Source organism: Triturus cristatus, chromosome 2_1 (genome assembly GCF_964204655.1).
Source record: "Triturus cristatus chromosome 2_1, aTriCri1.1, whole genome shotgun sequence".
NCBI lineage: Eukaryota > Metazoa > Chordata > Amphibia > Caudata > Salamandridae > Triturus > Triturus cristatus.
Window position 1 is genome coordinate 187,564,388 of NC_140581.1, and position 23,065 is coordinate 187,587,452.

The following is a 23,065-nucleotide window of genomic DNA, read 5'->3' on the forward strand; positions in this document are numbered from 1 at the left end:
AGGGATCAGACGGTTACGCATACACAGGCCGAACAGCTACCTCCTATCCCGGGGTGTGCACGCAGGCATTCTGCCTGTTTTCGCAAGTTGGTATCCCCAAACCTGGTTGCAAGGTGTAGCCCCTTATTTTGTGCTGGGTGTTTCTACCACTGTTTAACAAGGCTTCTGTCCAAGAGATAGTCTGGTCAGGTACAGCAGACTAATGGAATAACAGGCGGATGACAAGAGTTGGACAGAATCATTTACGCAGGAGAACACTAGTTTAGTGTAACTTGCCTCTCTACAATCTTGTCCAAACTCCTCTTTAAAATGTTGATACTACCCAATGCCAAACAATGCATATATTAATTGTTTGAAAGTTTATGGAAGAATCAGTGAGTCACTAATTTGTATAGAAATTAAGCGTTGACATTTAATAAACCTGCAAACGTCTAAAGCATCGGGTCTGGAGACAGGCACCTTAATAAAAAGAAAAAGTTATATACCTTTGGTAATGATCTTTCGGGTGGATACTCTATCTCCCAGAGTAACCCGAGACAGGGCCAGCATCTTGAATTTCCCCTTGTGGAGGAAGAACTACAAGACCCTGAGGTCCAGGATCAGATACAAACTGCTGTCCTTCTTGGGAACATCAGAGCTCCATTTTCTGCTGTAAGACCAACCCCACCGCCCGTTTCTGCAGAAGTGCTGCAATGTCCTGCTTAGACTCACGATGGGGTGGCCGAACTGTGGGTACAGGGGTGTTGGTAAGAAATCTTATAGCCTCTTTCCTCTAATTGTAAGACTCTTTGGTCCATCATATTGGCTTTCCCGGCATGTAGATAAGATGACACCCAGCCCACGTTGCCCCTCTTGCCAGCCCTTAGACTTGCTTTATTGTCTGAAAAACGGATTTGGCAGTTGGACGGGCTGGGAAAGATGACCCTGGCGAAATAGCAGCCTTTGGGAATACCCACAAAACTTCCTGTATTCCCTGTTTCAGGCTTAGGTTAAAGACACCAGATCTAAAGAACGGGCTGCTGTTCCCTCGCTCTAGAACATTTTATGGGCAGAGTCAGGCTTGTCAATGAAAAGGCGAGACCCATTGTACGGCATGCCATTAAATTGGATCGGACATCACCTGAGAAGCCCACTGGATGGACCCCAGCAGGCTCCCACATCTATATCTTCAATAGCTGGTGCACCTCGTTTACCTTTCCTCAGTTTGTGGTGTACCAACAGCCACACATTACTGGCCAACCGTGTGTTCGCGTAATCCAAATCTTTATTACTCCACCCTGATGTAGGGTTCGATTAGAGCTGGCAACATACTAGAAGATGTTTCCACAACTGTTCTGTATTCAAAACCTTAAGGTGCCAAATGTCTTTCTTTTATTTATTAATACATTACTTCTGTTGCGTTCGGTAAATAGCAATCAGTCAGAATTTCAACTTATTTTTCATGTTATATCATAAATGCATTTTCGCCAATGCATTCTGGACCAATATGGTTCTTCGTTAGGGGCTAGAACTATGTGCGCATTCTGAAAAGAAAGAACAGTGGGTTTTCAGAGTGCCTATGCTTCAGTGAAATCGCAGTAATCCGTTCTCATGTACAGGCGTTTCCACAAAAGAGGTAGAAAATGCTTGAATAAGCAACATGTTTTGTCTCATGTGGTACCTCTCCAATTCTTACACAATACAATTAATATTACATCTTACTCTCAGTTTCTCATGAACAAAGACTAGGGTAGAGTAAAAGATGTGGATTATGCTTTCTCCGTGCCATAGGAGAGCCCATGGCTCTGGCCCCTGTATCCAGCATGTCCAGGCCTGCCCTGAGAATTTGTCAGGGAGTGTCTTCTCCATCCCTCACCAACTCTGCAAAGCGATCCACGTGGTCCAGCAGACATGGAAAAACCACGCTCACCATCTCCCACAGCACATGGGTATGTATGGCCAGGATGCAGGTGTTATTCATAGACCGAAGTGCCCGACTCTGGCTTCCAGTTTCTTGGATCCCCTGTTGGGAGTTGGATTGGGGAATGATCCTGGGTTCTGTTCGGGATGGGAAGATACTTAGACCACCAAGCTTTCCAGTGAGGGATTGGTAGACAAGAACGCTGGGTCTCTTGGAACAAGCCTGAGGCGATGGGTGGTTTGTCTATTTACTGATGGAGCGGACGAGGGTTTCTTCTAGACCACCTTGATAGGCTTCACAAGTGTCTTGCGGAAAGGATGCACTGGCTATTATGATGCTGAGGCTGGCTGGAAGATCTCGTTCAAAAGATTTGATTTCGCTTTCAGCATCAAGAGGGGCAATTCTAGAACCTCTGCAGTCTTCCTGATGACTACACTGAACAAAGTCATTTCAAGGTGTGGTAGCACCAAGGGCCGGGTCTGCAGGAAAGAGCAAGTTGGTCATTTCACTACCGTCCTCATCATCCTTTGTGGTGATTTGAGGCATATGAATGTGGTCGAAGTCCGACCAGGCAATGTCATGCTGTCTATGCCAGCAGTCCTCCTGGGCACATGCTTAAGCTGGATATCATTCCAGTAGCTGGCTTCTTCTACAGTCCATTAAACGTTATGCCTAGAGTGCATCAGGATGGCCTTAATCTTAAGCATAAGCACAGTAGTCGTCTGAGCCATTGGTGTCGGATAAAAGTACACCCTGCAACAGACGTCCGAAGTGTACCAGTGAAAGGCCCCACTGGACCCAGAGGCACACCCGACGGAACCACTGCAATACAAAATACAACCATCATAGGCTGTGTGAAGCTGCTGGATCAACCAGGAACTCCGGGTATACCCGGAGACGACGGGGCCATAGTCGTTCTTCGGCTGGAGTGGTGCCCACTAACTTCGCTCAAGCAGGCGAACAACTAGGATACCTAGTTCTGGAGTGAGAATGGTGTTTAGGGGTTAAGTGGTCTTGCCTAAGCCTCTACTTATGTTTCTTCCTCTTGTCCCTGGAAGATTTGGAAGAGGGCGACAACCACAACTTCGACAGATGAGCGTGACTTAGACCTCAAACTAGGGTGTGACCTGAGCCGAGCCTGGCACTTATCGCCTCACATGCCCTAAGTAGCATTACCTCCTACTTCTTAATGGCCTTTGAGTGCATGAGGACACACTATTAGTGTGACTTGGAGTTGTGCTCCAAGTACAACAAACTGACCTCTTGAGTGGGCTGAGGTGGACATCTTGGAGGGGATATTTTCCCTAGCACTGTGAAAAAAACTGAACTTTAAGTGAAAAAAATAATGGAGAGCAGGGAGTGGGAAAAAAGGGAACTGCCGTCTGCCACTAGGGTGGTGGTGGTATATGGCAACAGTGAAGCCATGTTCAGGCTGTAATCGACGCAGCCATTGAGCCGACACCGCCTACTGGCACAGGAGAGATATAGCAGAATTTGCCAGACGCAGTCTAGTACCCAGGGATATTCAAAAGGTGAGGAAGCTGCACGGAGAAGTATTCATCACAATTGTGCTTTTTTTAATTTTGTTTTCTGGTTGCAACATTAGGCATGGTTTAGAATAAATACAATGACATGCTCTGTAGTATAGTAAATATGAACACTTTCATACAATAATGTGATTCTAGTACAATGGTGGTATTTTAGGTAAAACGGAGGGAAGGGAGGGACTCTGTGATCAAGAATGAAACAACAGCTCGTACCTTGTGTATTCTTGAAGGATGTAATTGCTTGTCTGTATGGATTAGGCGAGTCTGGTGCATCAGTCAAATTAGCTAAAACCAGCAGTAGCAGAAGACTTTGATTGGCTAATGGTGAAGACTGTTCCTGTTGGGGTGTGGGCTTACTTGCTACTCCTCCCAGCGTGAAGACTGTCCACAGTCCAGCTAGAAGAGAGAAAGAGAGGCGCTGTAAACAATGAAGGTTTCAGAGAAAATCTTTCATACATATTACTTTGTAAAAATATAATTGTGGTAAAAAATGAAAATACTCATTAGCCTGTGCTTATTTCAATCTATTGAATCACAATAAGCAAATTGGTTAAGATAAATGAATAAAACCCCATTGGTATTTGCTTATTTCACACCATTACATCACAACAAGAAAAAAATCTAAAACCAAGAAAAATATTACTAAATTGTGATTAAGTAATACTGGAAGACATGCCCGGGAGCCATTTAAAGACTAGCTACATTCTATGTACACCTCTACCTTCAGTTTATGCAAAAACAAGTCATGTATTCAGTTCCTTCACTAATAAACTTTTGAATCTGCTGCCCTCTAGATGGAGACACACTGAACCCTCTTGTTTAAAATGTTTTGATCTAAAATATAATTTGATCTTCAAACACATCTCCTCTTTACTGACCAGGCATCTCTAAATATTTACCCTTACTCCTCCTATCTCCATTTAAACATGGCCGCCTCTCTTATGATCGCCCTTTGAGTACTCCAATATGGCGGATGCACTGAACATCATGTACTGGTACTATTCTCTCGACGTGTCCTTTGAAGATTCTCGCTATATTAGCGCCCAGCCCCCATCCAGTTCAGCTTACTACATCAAAACTCTTGAACCATCAGGTCTGTAACACGCTTTCGCATTACTTGTATTCTTTTTTTCCCATCACAGTATACTACAGACTTGCTGCACCTAACCACTGCCCCATATCAATTATTTCCTATGCACAGATACATCTGATACTTAATATTTGCAACCATTCCTGGTCTTACTGCTCATATGGTTTACATTTTATATGGCTGCACTACAGCATTTTGTACCCACTTCCCATCTGTTATCTTACCACCTAGACCAAATCTCTTTTGTAATACAGTGCGTTATTAGTTGAGAGGGGTGGAAGCCTCATTTAAATAATAAACACAATGCTTGTCAGGCAGAACAACACAAGTTACTGCAGAAACCTGTTAAGCCTCTGGTAGCTTGGCACAAAAGCTGTCAGGCTTAAATTAGAGGCAATGTGTAAAGTATTTATGTAGCACTCAAACAGGTACATCATAAGTACAAAAAAGAAAATTAAACTTACCTGCTCGTCGCCTCTCTCCTCGTCGTCCCTTCTAATAGGTCCTCCGCTCCGGCCGGAAGCAGTAAGCACACCGGCTACTCTAAGCCAATCACAACGCTGCAATGCAGTGTTGTGATTGGTCTGGACGCCGAAGTTCGGCGCTCAGACGGGGACTGGAAGCCTGGGCATGTTTTCCACACAGGCTGTAATGCAGCCTGTGTGCATGCAAAGTGTGCATGTCTGCGTGGCCGGCCCGAGAAAGCAGGCCAAACATTCATGCGCACTAACAGAATGCCCACCACTCCTCCCCGTACTCTGAGAGCAGAACAGCCTCGCCCCACCGGCCAAAGCTGCCGCAGCAGGAACAAATAAACTGATAACATGGAGTTATTTTATTTTTCCTTAATTTTCACTGTGAAAAGAAATGAGGCGACGCCTTAGCGGAGGAGCCGCCACTGGGAGGAGTAACACTCTGATGCTAACCAAGTGTCTGTTACCTGAGGGCACCTCTTGGGGCTCAGGATCACTCTACAGTGGTCAGCAGAAGGGTTTAGGCAGGTCCAGTTGGTGCTAGTGAGCTGGCCAGTTGCAGGGGGGCCTCAGGAAGCTTTTTGTGTCCATGTAACTCAAACAGGAGGTTAGCCAACTGACCCTTGGAGTCACTTCTGGGGAGCCTGGTTTTAAAGCTTTGGTATCGCTCTGTTCGCCCTAAATTGGCAGGGTATGCCCAGACGTGGGTCCCCTGCTCACTTTGCCACGTGATTCAAGATAGCCTGGCTGATGAGGGTTATGAAACCGAAACCGGTCCCAGGATGCTTGTTTCCAGTCCAGGGAAACATGGCTTGGCAGTTCAGGCTGGACTGTTCCCATGAGGCACAGGGTCAGACTGATTTGCATATGGCCATCTCTGAACTGGGGTGGCCATATGCTAAAGATTGATGATGGATTAAACCCAGATCAGTTGACTGGGGGTGAGTGTTTGATTTGCTCAAACGCTCCGTCCATCATCCCCTTTGGTATCGCTTGGTGTTAAAGCAAGCAGGGTTGACCTTCTTCTGAAGCTTCCTATGGCCCAGAAGTGTCCTTAAGAGAGGTTCTGAATGTAACACTTTTAAACTTAGTGCCAGCCTTTGTGTGGAGGAATTCCATGGCCTACCCCCAAAACTGCTTCTGGTCACTTCTGTCCCTTCCCCTGGCTCTAAACAATCGAGGGTGACAAAAGAAAGGCCAGGTCTGGTGTAAGGTTCATTTGTGTGTGCTACAGGCAGGGCCCTCTGAAGTGCAATCAGGGCAGGGTACAACTCCTCCCCAGCCATCCTGTTAGGAAAACCTTTCCCCTCACACCTAGGCCTCTTTTGTCCCCGTCTGGAAAGAATGCACAACCCACAACACAAGAACCATTCACAGTCATGTGACACTGGCAGAAAAGTACATTTGGTTTAGGCAAAAAAAAAAATCTAAATTTCTAAAAAGAGGCATTTTCTGAATTGTTTCTTAAAATACAACTTTACCATTAAAGAGGATTTAAAATAACAATTCATTTGAGTGGGGTGGTTTTCTCTATCTGTTCCTAAACTGAAGTTACTGCTTAAATGTAATAAGGTAAGTCAGTGTTAGACTATGGAAGCGAAAGCCTTATAACAGTGAAAACGACTTTAGGAGTTTTTCACTTCCAGGACGTGTAAAACTTAAACCCACATGTCCTACTTTTCAAATAGTATGCACCTTAACCTATGAGCCTTTAGGGCCTACTTGAGGAGTAACTTATGAGTATTAAAAAGGAAGGTTTAACCCTGGCAAAAGGTTTCTTTGCCAGGTTAAATTGGAAGTTAAAAACTGCACTACAGGCTGCAGGAACAGGTCTGAGATGTGTTTTACAGTGCTACATTAGTGAAAGGCATAATGAGTGCTGCAGCCCACTAGTAGCCTTTAATGTACAGGTCGTGGGTACATGCAGTACCATTTACCAGGGACTTGTATATCAATTAAATGTGCCACTTTGGAGTATGCCATTTTTACCATGTATAATGAAGAGAGCACAAGCGCTTTACCATTGGTTAGCAGGGATAAAGTGCACACAGTCCTAATACCAACTAAAACGAGTTCAGCAAATAAGGACTGTAGGCAAAATGACTGTGGGAATACCACGCCAAGAATGTTAGGTCTAACACCCTTACTCAACCTTGTGATACTGACTTCAAATGTATTCAAGTACATTACCTCTTCACCACTATCAATTGGAACCAAATGTTTCAAACTCTGTCTAGGTCAATGCCTATCCACCCAGACCTCATTTTAGACTAAGCCTGGTGAGTGCCTGCATGTTCACTTAGAATACCACAATTGTGTCCAAGCCACCATGCCCCACCTAGCGATGGCCTCCTTCACTTCACAATTATGACATCATTTCGCAATTATCACTGTTATATTTTTCGTTATCTATGTAAATATGCTTTTTTGGCACACAAGACAACGAGAACACTGCAACCAAATTACTTTCAGGCTCAGATATTTTATTCGGCCAATCCCACCTACTGAGCACCAACGGTTAACTAGTCATTTACTGATTAATCATGATATTTTCCAGTCCTTACTTCATCTTTTCCATTCTCACTCTTTTTTTTCCCACTACTAACACGCCTTGATCATTCTTTCTACTACCACAACACTATGGGCCCCATTAGTATGGCGGGCGGACTTTGTCCGCCCGCCATACCCTCGGGAAACGGGACCGCCCGCTGAAGGTGCAGCGGTCCCTCACTCCCGATTAGCATGCGCCCGCCAAACTGGGGGATGCATGGCGGATCTGCAACATTGCGGCAGGCGGTGCAGAGAGAACTACCCGCCGCAATGCCACAAAGGCAGCCTGTGCCTTTCAATGCACAACATGACAGGCACCACGCGGTGCCTGCCACGTTGTACATTGAAATGCAGGGGGGTACCATAGGTACTCCCCATGTGCACCCCCCACCCCCCAGAATCCCTGGGGGCCCGCTATGGGCCCCCAATGTCAAAAACCGCCTGCCTGCATAGTAATATGGATGGTGGTGTCTACCAGACACCGCCACCATATAAACTGCTTTTCCGCCCGGTAGGCAATCGGGCGGATTACCTACCGGCAGAAAACCGGCGGACGGTCTTCCCGTCCGCCGGGGTCCCCCCCGCCATGGTAATGTGGCGGGGGGAAATTGGCAGCAGGCGGAGGTTTTTAGCGGGCGGATCGCCACCACCATACGGGCGGTGGCGATCCGCCCGCTATACTAATGGGCCTCTATGTGGGTCAACACACAAATACCTCTATAAACTCTAATTACTTCTTTGGAAGGTGCTGCCTGATTTCCATATCTTCTTTCAGCATAGCAAGATTGACATCACAAACATCTTTATTAACAGTTTCATATCAACACCAATATTAGATAATACTGCATGAGTTACCCACACACTCTTATAAATTAGGGGTCTAAGCCAAAACGAGTTGACATGTGACTACGTTTGAGTGCGGGGCGTTGAAGAAGTCCTTAAAGGACGAAACATGGCGGTTGGCTGCTACTTTGCTGTTACTCATAGCAACATTGTCTGGCTTCTATATTGCTGTCACCAATATGGATATTTGGGATAGTATCTCTGTGCTTTAACTTCTGTATGGATACCCTGACTTGTAATCTGCTCGGTGGCTAATATGCCAGGGCTATGAGTAAACATGAACATTTATGGAAGGAACCTTTTTAGTGTATACACACTACTAAGTAAGTTATGAACTCTGTGTGTGCACTTCCATCAACATTACAACAGTCACTGTTTGCCTGGCACTATCTGGCTCTCAAGGTGGCAGCTCCAGCCCGTTTGCCAGGCTTGTAACACCTCCCCTTAACTGGACTGCGTACAGAAGCTTCCCAAAGTGGCTGCATGGCTTATTCCTCGAGATCTAGACAGGTCTGAGGCAGAGGAGGGCGAGAGCAGGCTTCAGATCAAACAGAGCACAGTCTGAAGCAAGGGGACACTTTCAAGTAAAGTCAGCGACTTCGAAAAGGGAAGCTAGTACACCTCCCTCCCCCAGCACACACACACGCACAACCGGAAAACATTCCACTGATGCAAACGCACGCTGAAGCCAAAACAACTTGGTTACATGAGTTCACCGCTGGGGATAAACGTTTGCCACAATCAAGAGCTCTCCATGGGATAAATCACCCGTAAACATTGGGTGTGACGCAATTTAACCTTCTACTCACTGCATGTAACATGTGTAACTACAGTCCACGAATCATGTTCAGCTGCAAAGTTGTGACAGGAAACAATTAATAAAGATTACTACTGCAATTATTAGTAATCATGGCAGCGGGTACATTCTGTTTTCCTGGTACGAAGGTGCAGCATATGCGCACTTTCCATTAATTACACCTTATTCCATGCATTAAGTGACAGAAAACATGATGCAACGGTACAGTATGTGCCGTGAGAAAGCCTGAAGGAAGAAAACAGACAAGTGCAAGTACTTGAAGCAAGCACCCTTCTGCCGTTTCCTTTTATCTGCGCAAATACAACAAACACACAGGAAACATTAGTGAAAATCACGACTTTATTCTTCCCCATTACACCGACGCCGAGTCAGCACTGCACTAGCAGCAGGAACAGCGTCGAGATGAATGAAACCAACATGTGCTAATGCTTGCAAGTGACAATGATAACAACTATTTCCCTTTTTGCAAATCACCGTTTTAAGGGAATCTGAATTAGGTTTAAAAAAGGACACTTTAAACAACATGCTATTGGCGCAAAGGCCAATAAAAACAGAAACATTTCCCAAGCCTGCAAAGTGCCGCTTTGCATCCATTTAAATGGGACTAAGGCTCGTGGGCTCTGGGTGGGGCCTACTGCCCTAAACTCTGCTGAGCCAGCAGGAAGCCTCTCTCTGCCCCTGAAGGGCCCTTCAAGGTGACTGCCCACAACACACAACTACTCGGCAGATGTTCGAGGAAAACTTCCAATTTTTCTATGAACATTCTTTTAGTTTCTCCACCTATTGCATTTTCCCCCAGAGAAATATCCCTGCTATTGAATTCTTCCTTTTATTGGCTACACAATCGCTCACTTCACTTGACTGGCCCCAGTGGTGGAATGGACGCCATTCAAGGCTGTGCACACCCAAGGGGCTGGAGAGAAGTAGGTGGCTTAAGAGCGAATCTCCCGCTCTCTGCAGCAGTGTCACAGAGGAAGTAAGATGGGAGTACCAACCCTCATACACCACAGTCTGCCATGGACCGGAGCGTGCAACGCTGGTGAGAGAGAAGCGACTTGACCCAGGGGTGGCTTCTCTCTTGGAGCGGAGGAGCGTCGCCCCACTTAAATCACCCCCAGAGACTGAAAATAAAATTGTAATTCATTACCATTTTATTTTCCATTTTTCATCCCCCGTCCTGAACACAGCATCAGGATGGGGCAGGGCCTGCTGAGTGACATCAGCAGGGAGGGGTGTGAATGCCCTGTTTAACTGGAAGCGGTACCTCAGGTGCAAGTGAAGGAGAGGTACCTCTGGCCCGCGGAGTGATGCCAGCGAGGATACAGGAGCGCCACCCCACTGTTTTTTTACAGTGAAACACAGGGAATTTAAAATTATAATAACTCGCATTATTATCATTTTATTTTTGGCTACTCCTGCCCACAGCTTTGCGCGAGGGGGCGGGGGCAGGGGAGGATTGTTTGCACCCTCTTAAAGTGCGCAATGACTGCTTGGATGGCCCTCTCGGGCCGCCCAAACCAGTCTGGCGCACTTCACATGTTCTCCATGCAGGCTGCATTACAGCCTAGGTGGAGAACATGCACAGCGTCTGAGCGCTGATAACACAGCGCTCAGACAAATCACAACGCTGCTGAGGCAGCGTTGTGATTGGGTGACAGGGAGCCTGGGTCTGCTTCCTGTGGCTGAGCGAGTGAAGGACTACAGAGGAGAGACGCGGCGAGGAAGCGGCAAAAAGGTAAGGTTTAAAAAAAAAACATTTATAGGCGCTTCCTCCGCATCCTCCCCCGCGTCCTACCTCATGCATCCTACCCCCTTCCTGCCCCCATACCTGCGATCCGTGCCAACCGCCGCTGCAGGTGCAGTGCCCCCGTAAATGGAAACAAAAAGATGCACAGATTGTGCCCACCATAAAGGGAGATATCTAAGAGGCAGGGCGAGACAAGAACAGAAGAAGGACTCTGAGTGGATAATGCTGCGCTGCCCCTGTAGCTTCACAGGGTGTCAATCCCCGCTGCAGCGGTCATTTTAATACGTAGATTACCAGTGTATTGTGAAAGCCCCCCTTTCAATACCCAATGTAATACCTCTAGATAAGAATATTACATAACCAGATTCTTCTTTCTCCCGTGAGTCTGCAAGGGGGAAGCTGCCTGAATTGTATAGCATGAATATTCTACAACAGAAAGAATCCAGGTAAAGGTGTCAAAACAACACCTTCAGTGGACAAATGTTAGAAGAAAGTGTAATGTGAACAATTATGCAAGCTTTTAGTTTTTGAAGGAATATAGTGTAGTTTGGTGGGATGCAGAAGTACGTCAGTGTTCTTCAAAATGAAAATTCAGTATGTTTTCTATTATCCACAGTTTACAATTTAAGAGTTTTATTGCAGACTCCTTGTGAAAAAAGAAGGCGCGCACAGCTGACAATACTAAAGTGAGAATTCTTTGTTGCTAAGATGGTTTAAAAATTTAAAACTTAACAGTATCCAGAGGCACAACAGAAATATGGAAAAAGTAGGAGGAAAAAAACAGGCAAGAGTGCCAGAATTACAGGACCAAGGAGAACAAGCATTGGCAAAGCCAATAGGTCTTGCCTATGGAAGAGCTATTTGCTTTGACAATATGTTTTAGTAATGTAGTACTCCACAAAGTTGGGAGAGGTACCCTGTTAGTTGAAAAGGGACATGGTCTCAAAGTAAATTCACTAATAAAAAGCTCCCTTTTCTTAAAACTCATTTACTGACTCATACCATTCATCCAATTTATAATATAATTTGTAAATTACACCTTTCTTGCCAAGTGGCATACATATATTATCATTAAACACCGACCTCTGTATTATGTCAAAAAGTCTAATTTGTTACCTGCCTATTATACTATGAATTACAAAATCATATTGAGTTGTACTGGATTATTTTTTTATTTTGCTTATTAAAATCCCCAGTAAATATCTAAACATCAGAATACAATAATTCCATTTCGATCTAAATCACCTCTTCTGATTATTCTGAGCAACAATACTTTACATTCACAGGTAATTAAAAACAGCATTAAAAATTACTCAATGTCTAAACACATCCAATTGAAACTGTAACTCTTTACTTACATTTTTATTTGGATGTGTTTAGACATTGAGTAATTTTTACTGTTGTTTTTAATTATCTGTTTATTGCTGTTTTTAATGATCTGTGAATGCAAAGTATTGCTGCTCAGAAAATTTAGAAGAGGTGATTTAGATCGAAATGCAATTATTGTATTCTGATGTTTAGATGTTTACTAGGGATTTTAATAAGCAAAATATTTTTTTCTAATTCAGTATAACTCAATATGATTTTATAATTCATAGTATAATAGACATATAATATATGACTTTTTTACATAAAACAGAGGTCGGTGTTTAATGATAATATATGTATGCCACTTGGCAAGAAAGGTCTAATTTCCAAATTAGAAGATAAATTGGATGAATGGTATGAGTCAGTAAAAGAGTGTTTAGAAAAGGGAGTTTTTTATTAGTGAATTTAGTAATGTAGTACACCAGAGGGGCTGCTGTTCAGCATGGCTCAAAGTTAGTGGGGTAAAGGAGAGTAGCGTGGAGTGTAGTAAAGTGGAGTAGAGTGGAGTGGTGTGGAGTGGCATACAGTAGAGCTGAGTGGCGTGGAGAGGAGTGAAGTGGAGTGTCATGGAGTAGCGTACAGTGTTGTGGAGTGTTGTGGATGTAATAGAGTATCGTAGCATGGAAGGCATAGAGTTGACTAGTGTAGAGTGGAGTACAGTGTCAGAGTTTAGTAGAGTGTCAGAGTGGAGTGGCATAGAGTGCTGTGGAGCAGAGCAAAGTAGGCAATGTGGATTAGATTGACACAGTGGTGTAGATTTTCGTGGAGTGGAGAAGTGTGTCAAAGAATAGAGTGGAGTAAAAGTGACATGAAGTGGCATAGAGGGAGTTGAGTACAGCGTTGTGGAGTAGCATCATAGAATGGCATACAGTGGAGTTGAGTGCTGTTGAGAGTAGTGGCATAGAGTGCATTGGTTTTGAGTAAAGTGGTGTAGAGTGCATTCGCAAAGAGAGCAGCGATGTAGCGTAGAATAGAGTGCAGTGGCATAGAGTAGAGCAGTGCAGAGTAGATTGCAGTGGCGTAGAGTGAAAAGGTGTACAGTGAAGTGGCTAGAGTGCAATAGAGGGGTGTAGAATTGAGTGGTGCAGAGTAGAGTGCAGTGGCATAAAGTGCCGTCATGCAGAGTAGAGGTGTCAGAGTGCAGGGTCATAGGGTACACGGTTGTAGAGTGGTGCAGAGAGCAGTGACAGAGCAGTGTGGCGTACAGCCGCGGTCCGTGCAAGTAACAGCGGTGGGGCCGGTCCGGGGGGATTTCGAGGGACGATGCTGAGGGAAAATTAATTAGTTATTTAATTTTCCCTCAGCATTGTCCTTTGAAATCCCGCCCCCCCCCCCTAACCTGGCCCCGCCACCGTTACCTGCACGGACCGCAGCTGGTAGCGTAGAGTGCAGTGACGTATAGTACAATGGTACAGAGTAGAATAGAGTAGCGTAGAGTGCAATGGTGTAGTGTGACGTACCATGCCATGGTATAGAGTGCAGTGGCATTGAGAAGAATGTAGAGTATAGTGGCATAAAGTGCAGCAGTGCAAAGTAGTTGGCCTAGGTGCAATAGCGTAGGTTGCGTTGGTTTTGAGTAAAGTGGTGTAGCGTACATTGGCGTAGCGTGCATTGGTTTTGAGTAAAGTGGTGTAGAGAACAATGGTGTACAGTGCAGTGGTTCAGAGTACAGTTACATAGCGTAGACTGCAGAGGTGTAGAGTAGAGTGCAGTGGTGTAGAGTAGATTGTTTCAGTGGAGTGGTGCAGGGTAGAGTATAGTGGTGCATGGTAGAGCGCAGTAGCACAGAATAGAGTGCTGTAGAGTAGAGTGCTGCAGCATTGACTCCAGTGGCGTGGAGTGGAGCAGAGTGGAGTGGCACAGAGTGCAGTTGAGTAGAGTAGATTGTTTCAGAGTGGAGTGAAGTAGAGTGGAGTGGTGTGGTGTGGTGGAGAGTAGCGGCATAGAATGCACTGGCATTGAGTGCCAACAATGTGTGGAAATGTCATCACCCAATGCACTGATTTGATCGTCAGCACAATTCAGTTACAGACATTTACATTTTGTTGTGTGCTAGAAAACAAAATACACCCTGCAGCCTTCCTCAAGCAGACTCCCAGTAGCCAGCATGATTGTCACATAAATCCTCTTACTTTGAAGTCAGATCAAGAACAATAACCACCAAGCTCCCTGGAAGACACAGCCTGACATTTGACCTCTGTCTCTGAATGCACAGCAAATGTGACAAGATAAGGACAAAATGTAAAGGCTTAATTACAGCAAGTGAGTTCGTGGAAGAATACAGTAAACAAATTTCGGGCATGGGAGGGACAAGTCAAGCTAGACAGCCTAAAGCAAGTAGAAAGCCAGCAAATAGAAAGCCAGAAAACGAGAGTTACAAACCACAAAGCCAATGGTAAGCAACGGGCAGAGAGAATTCCTAGTTCAGCTTTCTGAATGTCCGCAAGATGTCTTTAGGAAACCAGACAGCTGTGCTGTCTTTCTGGTAGGCTGCGACCTAAAAATATATATCCCACCAGACTTCGGAAAAAGACTTGTTATTGCCACTTACTTCCCTGATATGGAATCTTTTAGTTCTTTTCAAACAAATATCAAGACCATGTTAGGGTGGTCTTGAGCAAAACAGGCAAATATAAACACAGTGAGAAATGTTTTTGAAATTCTATTGCCGTTTGGTTGCTGATGCTTTCTTTTTCAAATCGGCCTTTGATAAGCCAAAGAAGAAAATTAGTATTTAATTCGAATTATAAATGGAATACATTTGTAATTCTGTCACTTTCAAAAGTGGGTGAAAAGTTCTCTCTAGTGAGAAAAAGGGGAGCGTGGCATCCCCTAGAAGTCAGACCACTGCATAATAAGCGAAGGCACCTGAACTATTTATTGGCTCAGGAAATGTCTACGGGGTGCGCACATGCGCAGACAACTCCGAGCTACGTCAACCGTGGGTGGAGACATGAAAACATCAATGTGCCACGTGGCTTTGAGGGTGCCTTCGCAGTGACTCAATGATGGTGAATGAATGTGTCTGGGGTCTAGAAGGCCAACTCATTGAAAAAAATGATATGAGTGCATGACCTGTATATGCAAAAAACAAGGGCACCCAAAGAGATTGGTCAGGGACCTTGGGAACTTATATGTTACAGGAAACAGTGGTCCCTGAAAGCAAAAAGGATACCAGTACAGTGAATATAGCCTCAATCAGTACTATATTTAAGCCAGTGTCCAGCCGGACAAAGGCACTTTTAATATACAATATTTTAGAACAGTGGTACAGAAAATGTAAGTTAAATCTCAGTGGGATACAAGCCTGTATCCTAAAACTTACATATCGCATAGAGAACAAAGTACGAAAAAGGCTCAGGCAATTTCAAGGATGTTTCTGTCAGTAGATACTTTAGGTGGTGAAACATCTAAGATACAAAGGGTCACCTTCACAGTAATTTATATACAATAAATAGAATGTGTAAGGCTGACAACTATGTCGACGGCGTTTCGATCCCTATCAAGAGGATATCGGATCATCATCAGGACTATTTAAAATACAATTGCCTGTACAAAAATGCCTGAATTCTATTACATAAGTGACAACATGAGAACAATTGAGGGAGAAAAGATGGGATGAAGGGAGGAGAGAAAAAAAATGCAAGACTTATATCATTACTTTGGAAGACAAGGCGATGAAAGATAGAGGCATATATGTGAGTCAGATACGCATGTGCCAGAACGAGAAGATAGAAAGTGAATGTCACATTGACACCAAGGTAAGAAAAGGCTGCAGTGCAGTGGGGTTGTGGGATATGATTTACCGTGAGTAGCGTGGCATAGAACATTACAAATTACAATAAACATTTTTTATAAAAGGAGGAGCGAATAGCAGGGATCCCATGATATAAGAGAATTTGTGTGAGTAGCATGGCTTAGAACATTACAAGTTACAATAAGCATCGTTTGTAAAGGAGGAGATGGTAGCAGGAATGCCATGATATAAGAGGTGCACAATTGCTATGGACACAGGTGTGCGCAATATGTAATTACATCATAAGGTATAGCAATAATCATTGAGCATGAGTGTACTTTAGCAAGAGTGTCTGATAGTAAAATTAGCGTATTGTACAATAAATAGTTAAGCATTAAGCAGTACAATGACCGTTGTAGGAAAATGGTGAGCGGTAATCCGGCACGTACTCAGGGGAGATAAGCGTAGCACCTAAGGATGTAAATTCGGATTAAAATAGCAACATGTGCAGATATAGAATAGAACGTTAACATTGTTCAAAGGAATGAGCAATAGTGAAACAAGAGCTTGAGAGAGATAGAAAGGAAAACGGAAGTCCGTGAAAGTGGTGAGGAATTAAAACATGCGATTTGTGAAGAAGATGGAGTAAATGGAAGATTACCTCGAGCAATGTAATATTGCGAGTATGCGACGCCTGGGACGGGGAAAATAGCCTGGGTGCGTGCAAGGTAGCGCGGGTAGCGGTTGAGGGAAAGTGATCCAGACGCTGCAGGGGATGAAAGGGCCAATGAGGAAGAGGGGAAATCAGGTGAGGGAGTGGGGTATAGGCGGTGGAGGCTTACCTGCGAGGTTGGTTAACCGTGGGTAATCACGGCCCGCTGTAGGAAGTCCGTCTGAAATGGGAGGTTAAGGGACAGTCAGACCCGATTACGCTAGTAATCCTGAGAGAGGTGAAGGGGATGGAAGCGCACCGCGAGTGCTTACCTCATGCAATGGAGATAGAACGTTCCATGGCCGAATACGATCAAGGAGAATAGGAGATGATGTTGTTGAGAGACGGTTGTCATATGACGTGAATTGGAGATCATGTGATCGGCAGGTGGGATTGTGTGGCCAATAGGGGAGGTGGAACTGTTGGGATGGGAGCGTGTGGCTTTGTGAGTGAACGGGTAAGTGCATGCACCATCTTGGAGTGGTGCAAAGCATACAGCAATTCCATAGAAGGGAAAGAAGGACAGATCAGATGGACGCGGTCATGGTGGATAACGGATACAGTTATTATGTCATTTATCAGGAAACGCAACTTGAAAAATAACGTGCAGGAAAATTTATTACAATTAAACAATTTATCCAATTGAAGTGTTGGAAAAAAGATGGATCCGATAATGGGAGACCTGGAAGATTGGTCAAGGACTGAGGGAAAGCCGATCTTTTTGCAGTTATAGTAGTGTGGTCCAGTCCTCAAGGCGGTTAAGACCTGTGTGAATACTGCCTGTTTTCAGGATCCATTTCAGTGTCCAGTACATCTCACAAGTTTAAAATATCAACCAATCAGACAGAGAAGAGAGCTCTCTTTGGGAAGGATTCTGGGATGGCACCTAACAACGGATCTGATGGAAAGAAGTGCGGGATGGGGTGTCCTCTGTGGACCGCACATACCTTCCATCTTCCAAGCGGCACCGTTACAGGGAGCTAAATATTACAAACAACACTAGCAATAGGTTCAACTATAATGTTCGTGAGGCATTTATTAAACTTGCTCTAAGGTTTGTGAAGGATTACTCCGCTCATCTGCACAGAGCCTTTCGATTTCAATTCAATTGGTGAGAATGGTAGGCAACTTCCCTGGGTGCCTCCAGCAGACAAGACTTGAGCAAACGAGGCCACATGGAGATGCCCCGTTTGCCTGTGGGATGAGGAGACCAATAAAGGTACTTCACTCTTATTGCCCATCGATTTAAGGATTCTGACAAGGACAGACCTGCTGTTTGGTATCTTAGTGCTCCTCCCAGTCACTCACGTCTGTTACCCAAAAAACTTGTAAAAAATAAATACAGGGTGAATCTCGGGGACAGGGGGAAAACATGACAGGATGACACAGCTGCGTGTGCCAAGGCTTTCATTCTTACATTTATAGAGCTTCTATATTTGTCCATAAAGCAAATTTACTTGATAATTAAGTAAGAAATTTCAATCTGACAAAACACGCTATTAACCAATGCTCTGTTTTAATGCGCAACAAGTAATGCTTCAATCTTTTTGTCAAGTCTATAAAACTTTATGCGAAGTGCTGTATTAAATATTTCAGAAAAATAGCCGTTTCTAGTTCTGAGGCAAAACCCTAAACCAGTTCCACGCCACTTTACACTTCAATGGTCAATTTGCTGCAAGTTTCAGTTTAACTGAAGAGAATAGCTCTGCCTGCCTTATGGCCACAAGGCAGCTAATGCACTCCAAAAAACTGAAATAACATTGCAGTATTTGTGAAACAGAATCCATTAAAGATAAGAAAATTCTAGATGATGACAACTCCTGAGGATCTCTCGATTTCAGACATGAATACTAACTAGTCTAGCACAGGCTTCTTCAACAAGTAGCTCCAGCAAGTCGTAATCAGCTTTCCTTTTTGAAGCCCAGTGAACTAAATTAGAAGCTGTTGCTTGGTTGAAATATCACATGTATACCAAAATTGAAAAGCGGATATTTGAAACGAAAATTTGTGTATTTACAGAATTCATAAGCTAATGTTTGGTTAAAATGGTTGAATTTTCAATACATATTTGAAGATGATATTCAAGTGAGAGAAATCAAAAACTGCTGGCAACTGTGCCTGATGCACGAATGTGATCATTGCTAGTGATCTTGCATGTGGTGGCCACTAATGTCTCATTAGCTATCAAAATACATGACTAGTAATGTGAAACTGGATCTAGACTGCAGTGATTACATAAAGAACATACCCAAATGTTTCAAGATTGCAAAAATGCGTACTGTTGTGTGGCACACTTCTAGACTATAGGCCCTACTAACACTAAATAGCTGTAGTGCTGTTGCAGTTACGGAGACATGACAGACTAAGAAACATGAGCAGAGAAACCACTTGAAATTGAGAGAGAGGGTCCCACTATGTGAAATTTGAAATACAAGTCATGCGTAGTAGGTTCACATCTGGCATGAAATGGGACAGGAGTATAAACTGGGGTCCTACAGCCTTTGCAGAGGAAAGACATTGACAATTTAGCTAAAACCATGAAAAATTTAGAAAATTAGGATTAGATACTGCTTGCGGGAGAATTCTATCTACCTGGAATAGACTTGAGCAATCCCTGTTGTTACTATGGCGAGATGGAGAAATAGAATGGACATACTCAAACACCTACTAACAAAAAAAGAACATACATAAAGGAGAACTATGGGATTAACTCCCACTAAAGGAAGCAGGCCTGACAGAAAACAGGTTGAGTGGCCGTCTGGTATCTAGGGATCGATGCATGGAATGGTTTAATCAAATGCACTGCGCTTATGAAGGCTTTAGTCTAGATTTTGTAAAGCACTGCTCACAAAATTAGGAGAAACCTGAACACTGAGGACATTACAGAGAACCATCAATTGAGTGAATAAGGGAGTGGGCAACAATTTGTTTTCTATGTTTGCAGGCAGCAGCTAGACACAAGATGAGGATTTTTTGGATTGGCAGGAAAAAGAAGGGGTAGGTTTTCATATTTCAATGGAAGGCTGTGAGACATGGATGAAAATCCTTGACAAGGATGTCCACATTTGGAGTCCGACGAAAGCAAAGCATGTGCCTCCTTTTGAAGACAAGCAGAAACTGAAGTTGTGAAGATCTCATTATTGTGCTGAGGCTGGAGAGAAAGGCCTTGAACTTCAGCTGCAGTGAACAGGTGGCTGGTGGTTTTGATTTACTTCATATGTTCTAGAGGCAGGGCTCTTGCTTTTCAGATGGCCTTAATCTGTAGTCAAATATGCTGAGTGGGGCAGCCAGATAGGATTGATAGAAGATTTGTTCTAGGTATTACTCATATCTTGTGAGAGCCACATGTTAAATGCCCACATCATTCCAACAGTCTGAGTTAAGAGAGATTTTGCAAACAGTGCTCTGTCCATTTGGGTTAGTTTCTGAAAAGGGATGAATCATGCTGTTTTTGGAACAAACAATGGGTTAGTTGAAAAAAGGAGGTCAAGTTTCTGGCCTGCTTTATAGGTCTGTTATGTATCTAGTTGTCAGTCATAAATACTGTGCAGTTTTCACTCAAATACTGAAGTCATCAACCACCAAAGGTGCTGTGAGGACAATACAAAGGGGAATAAGAAATACAGAGTTAGATTTAATGGCTGCGATGTGTAATTTGCATACGGTGTAGATTACTATAACTGAAACAATACTGTGGCCTAAATGTAATCGTTTTTAGTGCTTCAATAAATAGGAAAATGGAATCTGGTAGAAAGGATAGAGTCTTCAGCCATGCTTCCTATTTCTCTACTGTAACTGAAGGTCTATTGGACCGTAACCAGATCAAAACCGTGGGCGAGGGGCTGCAGGGGAGAGAATGCAGAGAAATCTCAGCAACTGTCCCACAAATGTCCATTAGCATTGTTAATATTAAACCATTTCTGTCTGGAACTGCTGTCTTTACAGCCATCCTGCAAGACCAGTGTGACCTGAACGAAAGCTCTGTTTCTCTACACCCTACCTGCAAGACTTGTGTGATCAGAGCGATAGCTCTGCTGTTTTTACACACAACCTGCAAGACCTGTGGGACCTGGTAGATAGCTCTGCTGTCTTTATACTCTGTCTACAAGACCTCTGTGAGCTGAGTGACAGCTCTGCTGTTTTACATCCTGAAAGACCTGTGTGACCTTCTAAATAGCTCTGCCAATCATGCCCTTTCACAACATGCAGTGTGCTGCCTATACAATTATGTGCTTCTGCAATCCACATCTGGGTATGAAGTGCTATTTATATACTACAATGATATACTACAAGTGTGCAGAAAGCTCCTCTCCCCAAGGGCAGATGTGAGTGGCAGCGTCCAGCAGACTCAATCAGCGCAGTTAGCTTGCTGGAGCCAGCATTCAGAGTGGCCAAATTTGTGGTTATTCTAGAACAGGAGCTGACACTTGTTTGGCTACTATTGTTTTTGGATCGAAGACATATTTGCTAGATGTGGAAGCAGAATTAATAAGGGGAGGGTGGAAAGTGGGAAGGTATCAGTCAAAGGAGATTAGATAGAACGTTAACTTGTGGAGTCATGCATAACAGCTGTATTTCGCAAGGCTCAGAGATCAGAAAATACCTAGGCTAAGATTGAACAAAAGATGAACTATGAAGTCTATGCCATACTGAAGTCCTTGTTGTAATAATGGCTGCAGGGTACATATTCCTTCACCATTCTTTCACCGCATCGTCACTCTTTAACCCTGAAATGTCATTCAGTACTGACAACAAAAGTGGGAATTGTCGGAGATGAAATTCTAAAATAGCAGGAGGATGTGTGCTCTAGAAAACTACAAAGTATAAAGATCAAAGGTCTCTCGGCTCTAAGAAAAAGTACTGGGCTTGCATGAAGGGTTAAGAAACGAGAGCAACTAGAGGGGGACAGATACATTCTGGTCTTGTTAGGGTAGCAAACTACCAAACACTTCATGTAGGAAAGCGCCCTTTTGTATGGTCACCCCCTACTTTTTGCTCCAACGCCGATGGTTATGATTCTGAAAGTGCACTGGAGCCTTTTGCCCTGACCATAGTGCCAGCGTTCTCTCCCTAAAACTGATGTGTGAATTGGTAACCCCAATTGGCAAGGGCTTTAACCCCCTTATACGTCCCTAGTATATGGTACCAGTGGTACCTAGGGCATGGGTGTTAAGGGGGGCCCCAGGGACTGAGATACTGTTTGTGCCACCCTGAGTGACCAAGTAAACTGACAGCAGGCCTGCCGTTGCAGACTAGAGGAGCAGTGCAAACTGCTTGATCCCAACTTTGACCTCCCCATGTGGGGCAAAATCAATGCACTTTTTTTAATATATGCCAGTCACCCCTAAGGAAGGCAGAGTGATTTATATTAAAGATATGGACATGTAAGTGCCAACTTATATGTCCCTACAGTGGCCTTTATTATTAAAGGCTACTATAAGTGATAGACAGTCCATAGGATAACATGGACTGGCAAACGAGCAAACCCGAGGTTGGCAAATCTATTAAGGTACCACCAAAATATGTCATGTTTGGTATCAAACAAAGTGCCTCATCACCCCTGACATGAATCTCTTGTCAAGGAAGATGTGGCATGCACCCAGGTGGCTACCATACAGGTTGCCCACCTGGTTGCACCTGCATTTCCTGTGCTTTGGCTGCCAACCCCCAGCTACCGCCACCAAGACAGGAATCTGACCCCCTTCCAGGAGGTGTGAACTCTCCCAGGAGCCAGATACAAAAGCCTGGATGGGAAGGAGGTCAAACCTCACTCCATGACAGGATGGCTAGTGAAGTGGCACATCAAGGAGGTGAGCTTCAAAGCCTTCACCACCTGTGATATTCAACCAGGCTGCCTCCCAAAGGAGGGAATATCCTTCCCCCACCCCCAGGAGCATTTGCACACGGGCAGGCGCGACAATTAGGTATTCAGGAGGTGTGCACCCCCAGAAGGCTAGCCACAGCTATAGGGTGGGCTACCTGGTCTGTACAGTTGAGAAAGACTTCTGCCATTTTTAAAAGTGGTAGAATAGAGGGTTCTGGGTAGAAAATGTGACACCTTTCATCGTTACTCCACTCCCCCACTCCCTGGCTGTGGTCACCTCGGGCAGATTAGCCACTGGGGTTAGTAGCCCATTGGCCACATGCACCCAAACCCCCTAAAATCTTAAATCTAGGATTTAAGGGCTACCCCTGACACCAAAATTTCAGTTCTGATCTGACTTGCAAAAAATAACAGCGAGGAGACCCGTGTCTGTGACAACGGGATTTGCACAAAGGCGA

General features: G+C 44.3%; 1 protein-coding gene across 2 annotated transcripts in view; it reads right to left on the reverse strand.

Annotated features, from left to right (window-relative positions):
* Nucleotides 1-23,065, reverse strand: part of DYM (dymeclin) — a 1,124,226-nt gene that overhangs the window by 554,891 nt on the left and 546,270 nt on the right. For both annotated transcript variants that reach the window (XR_014969672.1, XM_085629609.1), the window contains exon 9: nucleotides 3,661-3,843. Coding sequence is in view for 1 of the 2 variants with exons in the window: in XM_085629609.1 (XP_085485735.1) it covers nucleotides 3,661-3,843 (183 nt within the window). In the remaining variant the exon portion in view is untranslated. The remainder of the gene's footprint in view (nucleotides 1-3,660; nucleotides 3,844-23,065) is intronic.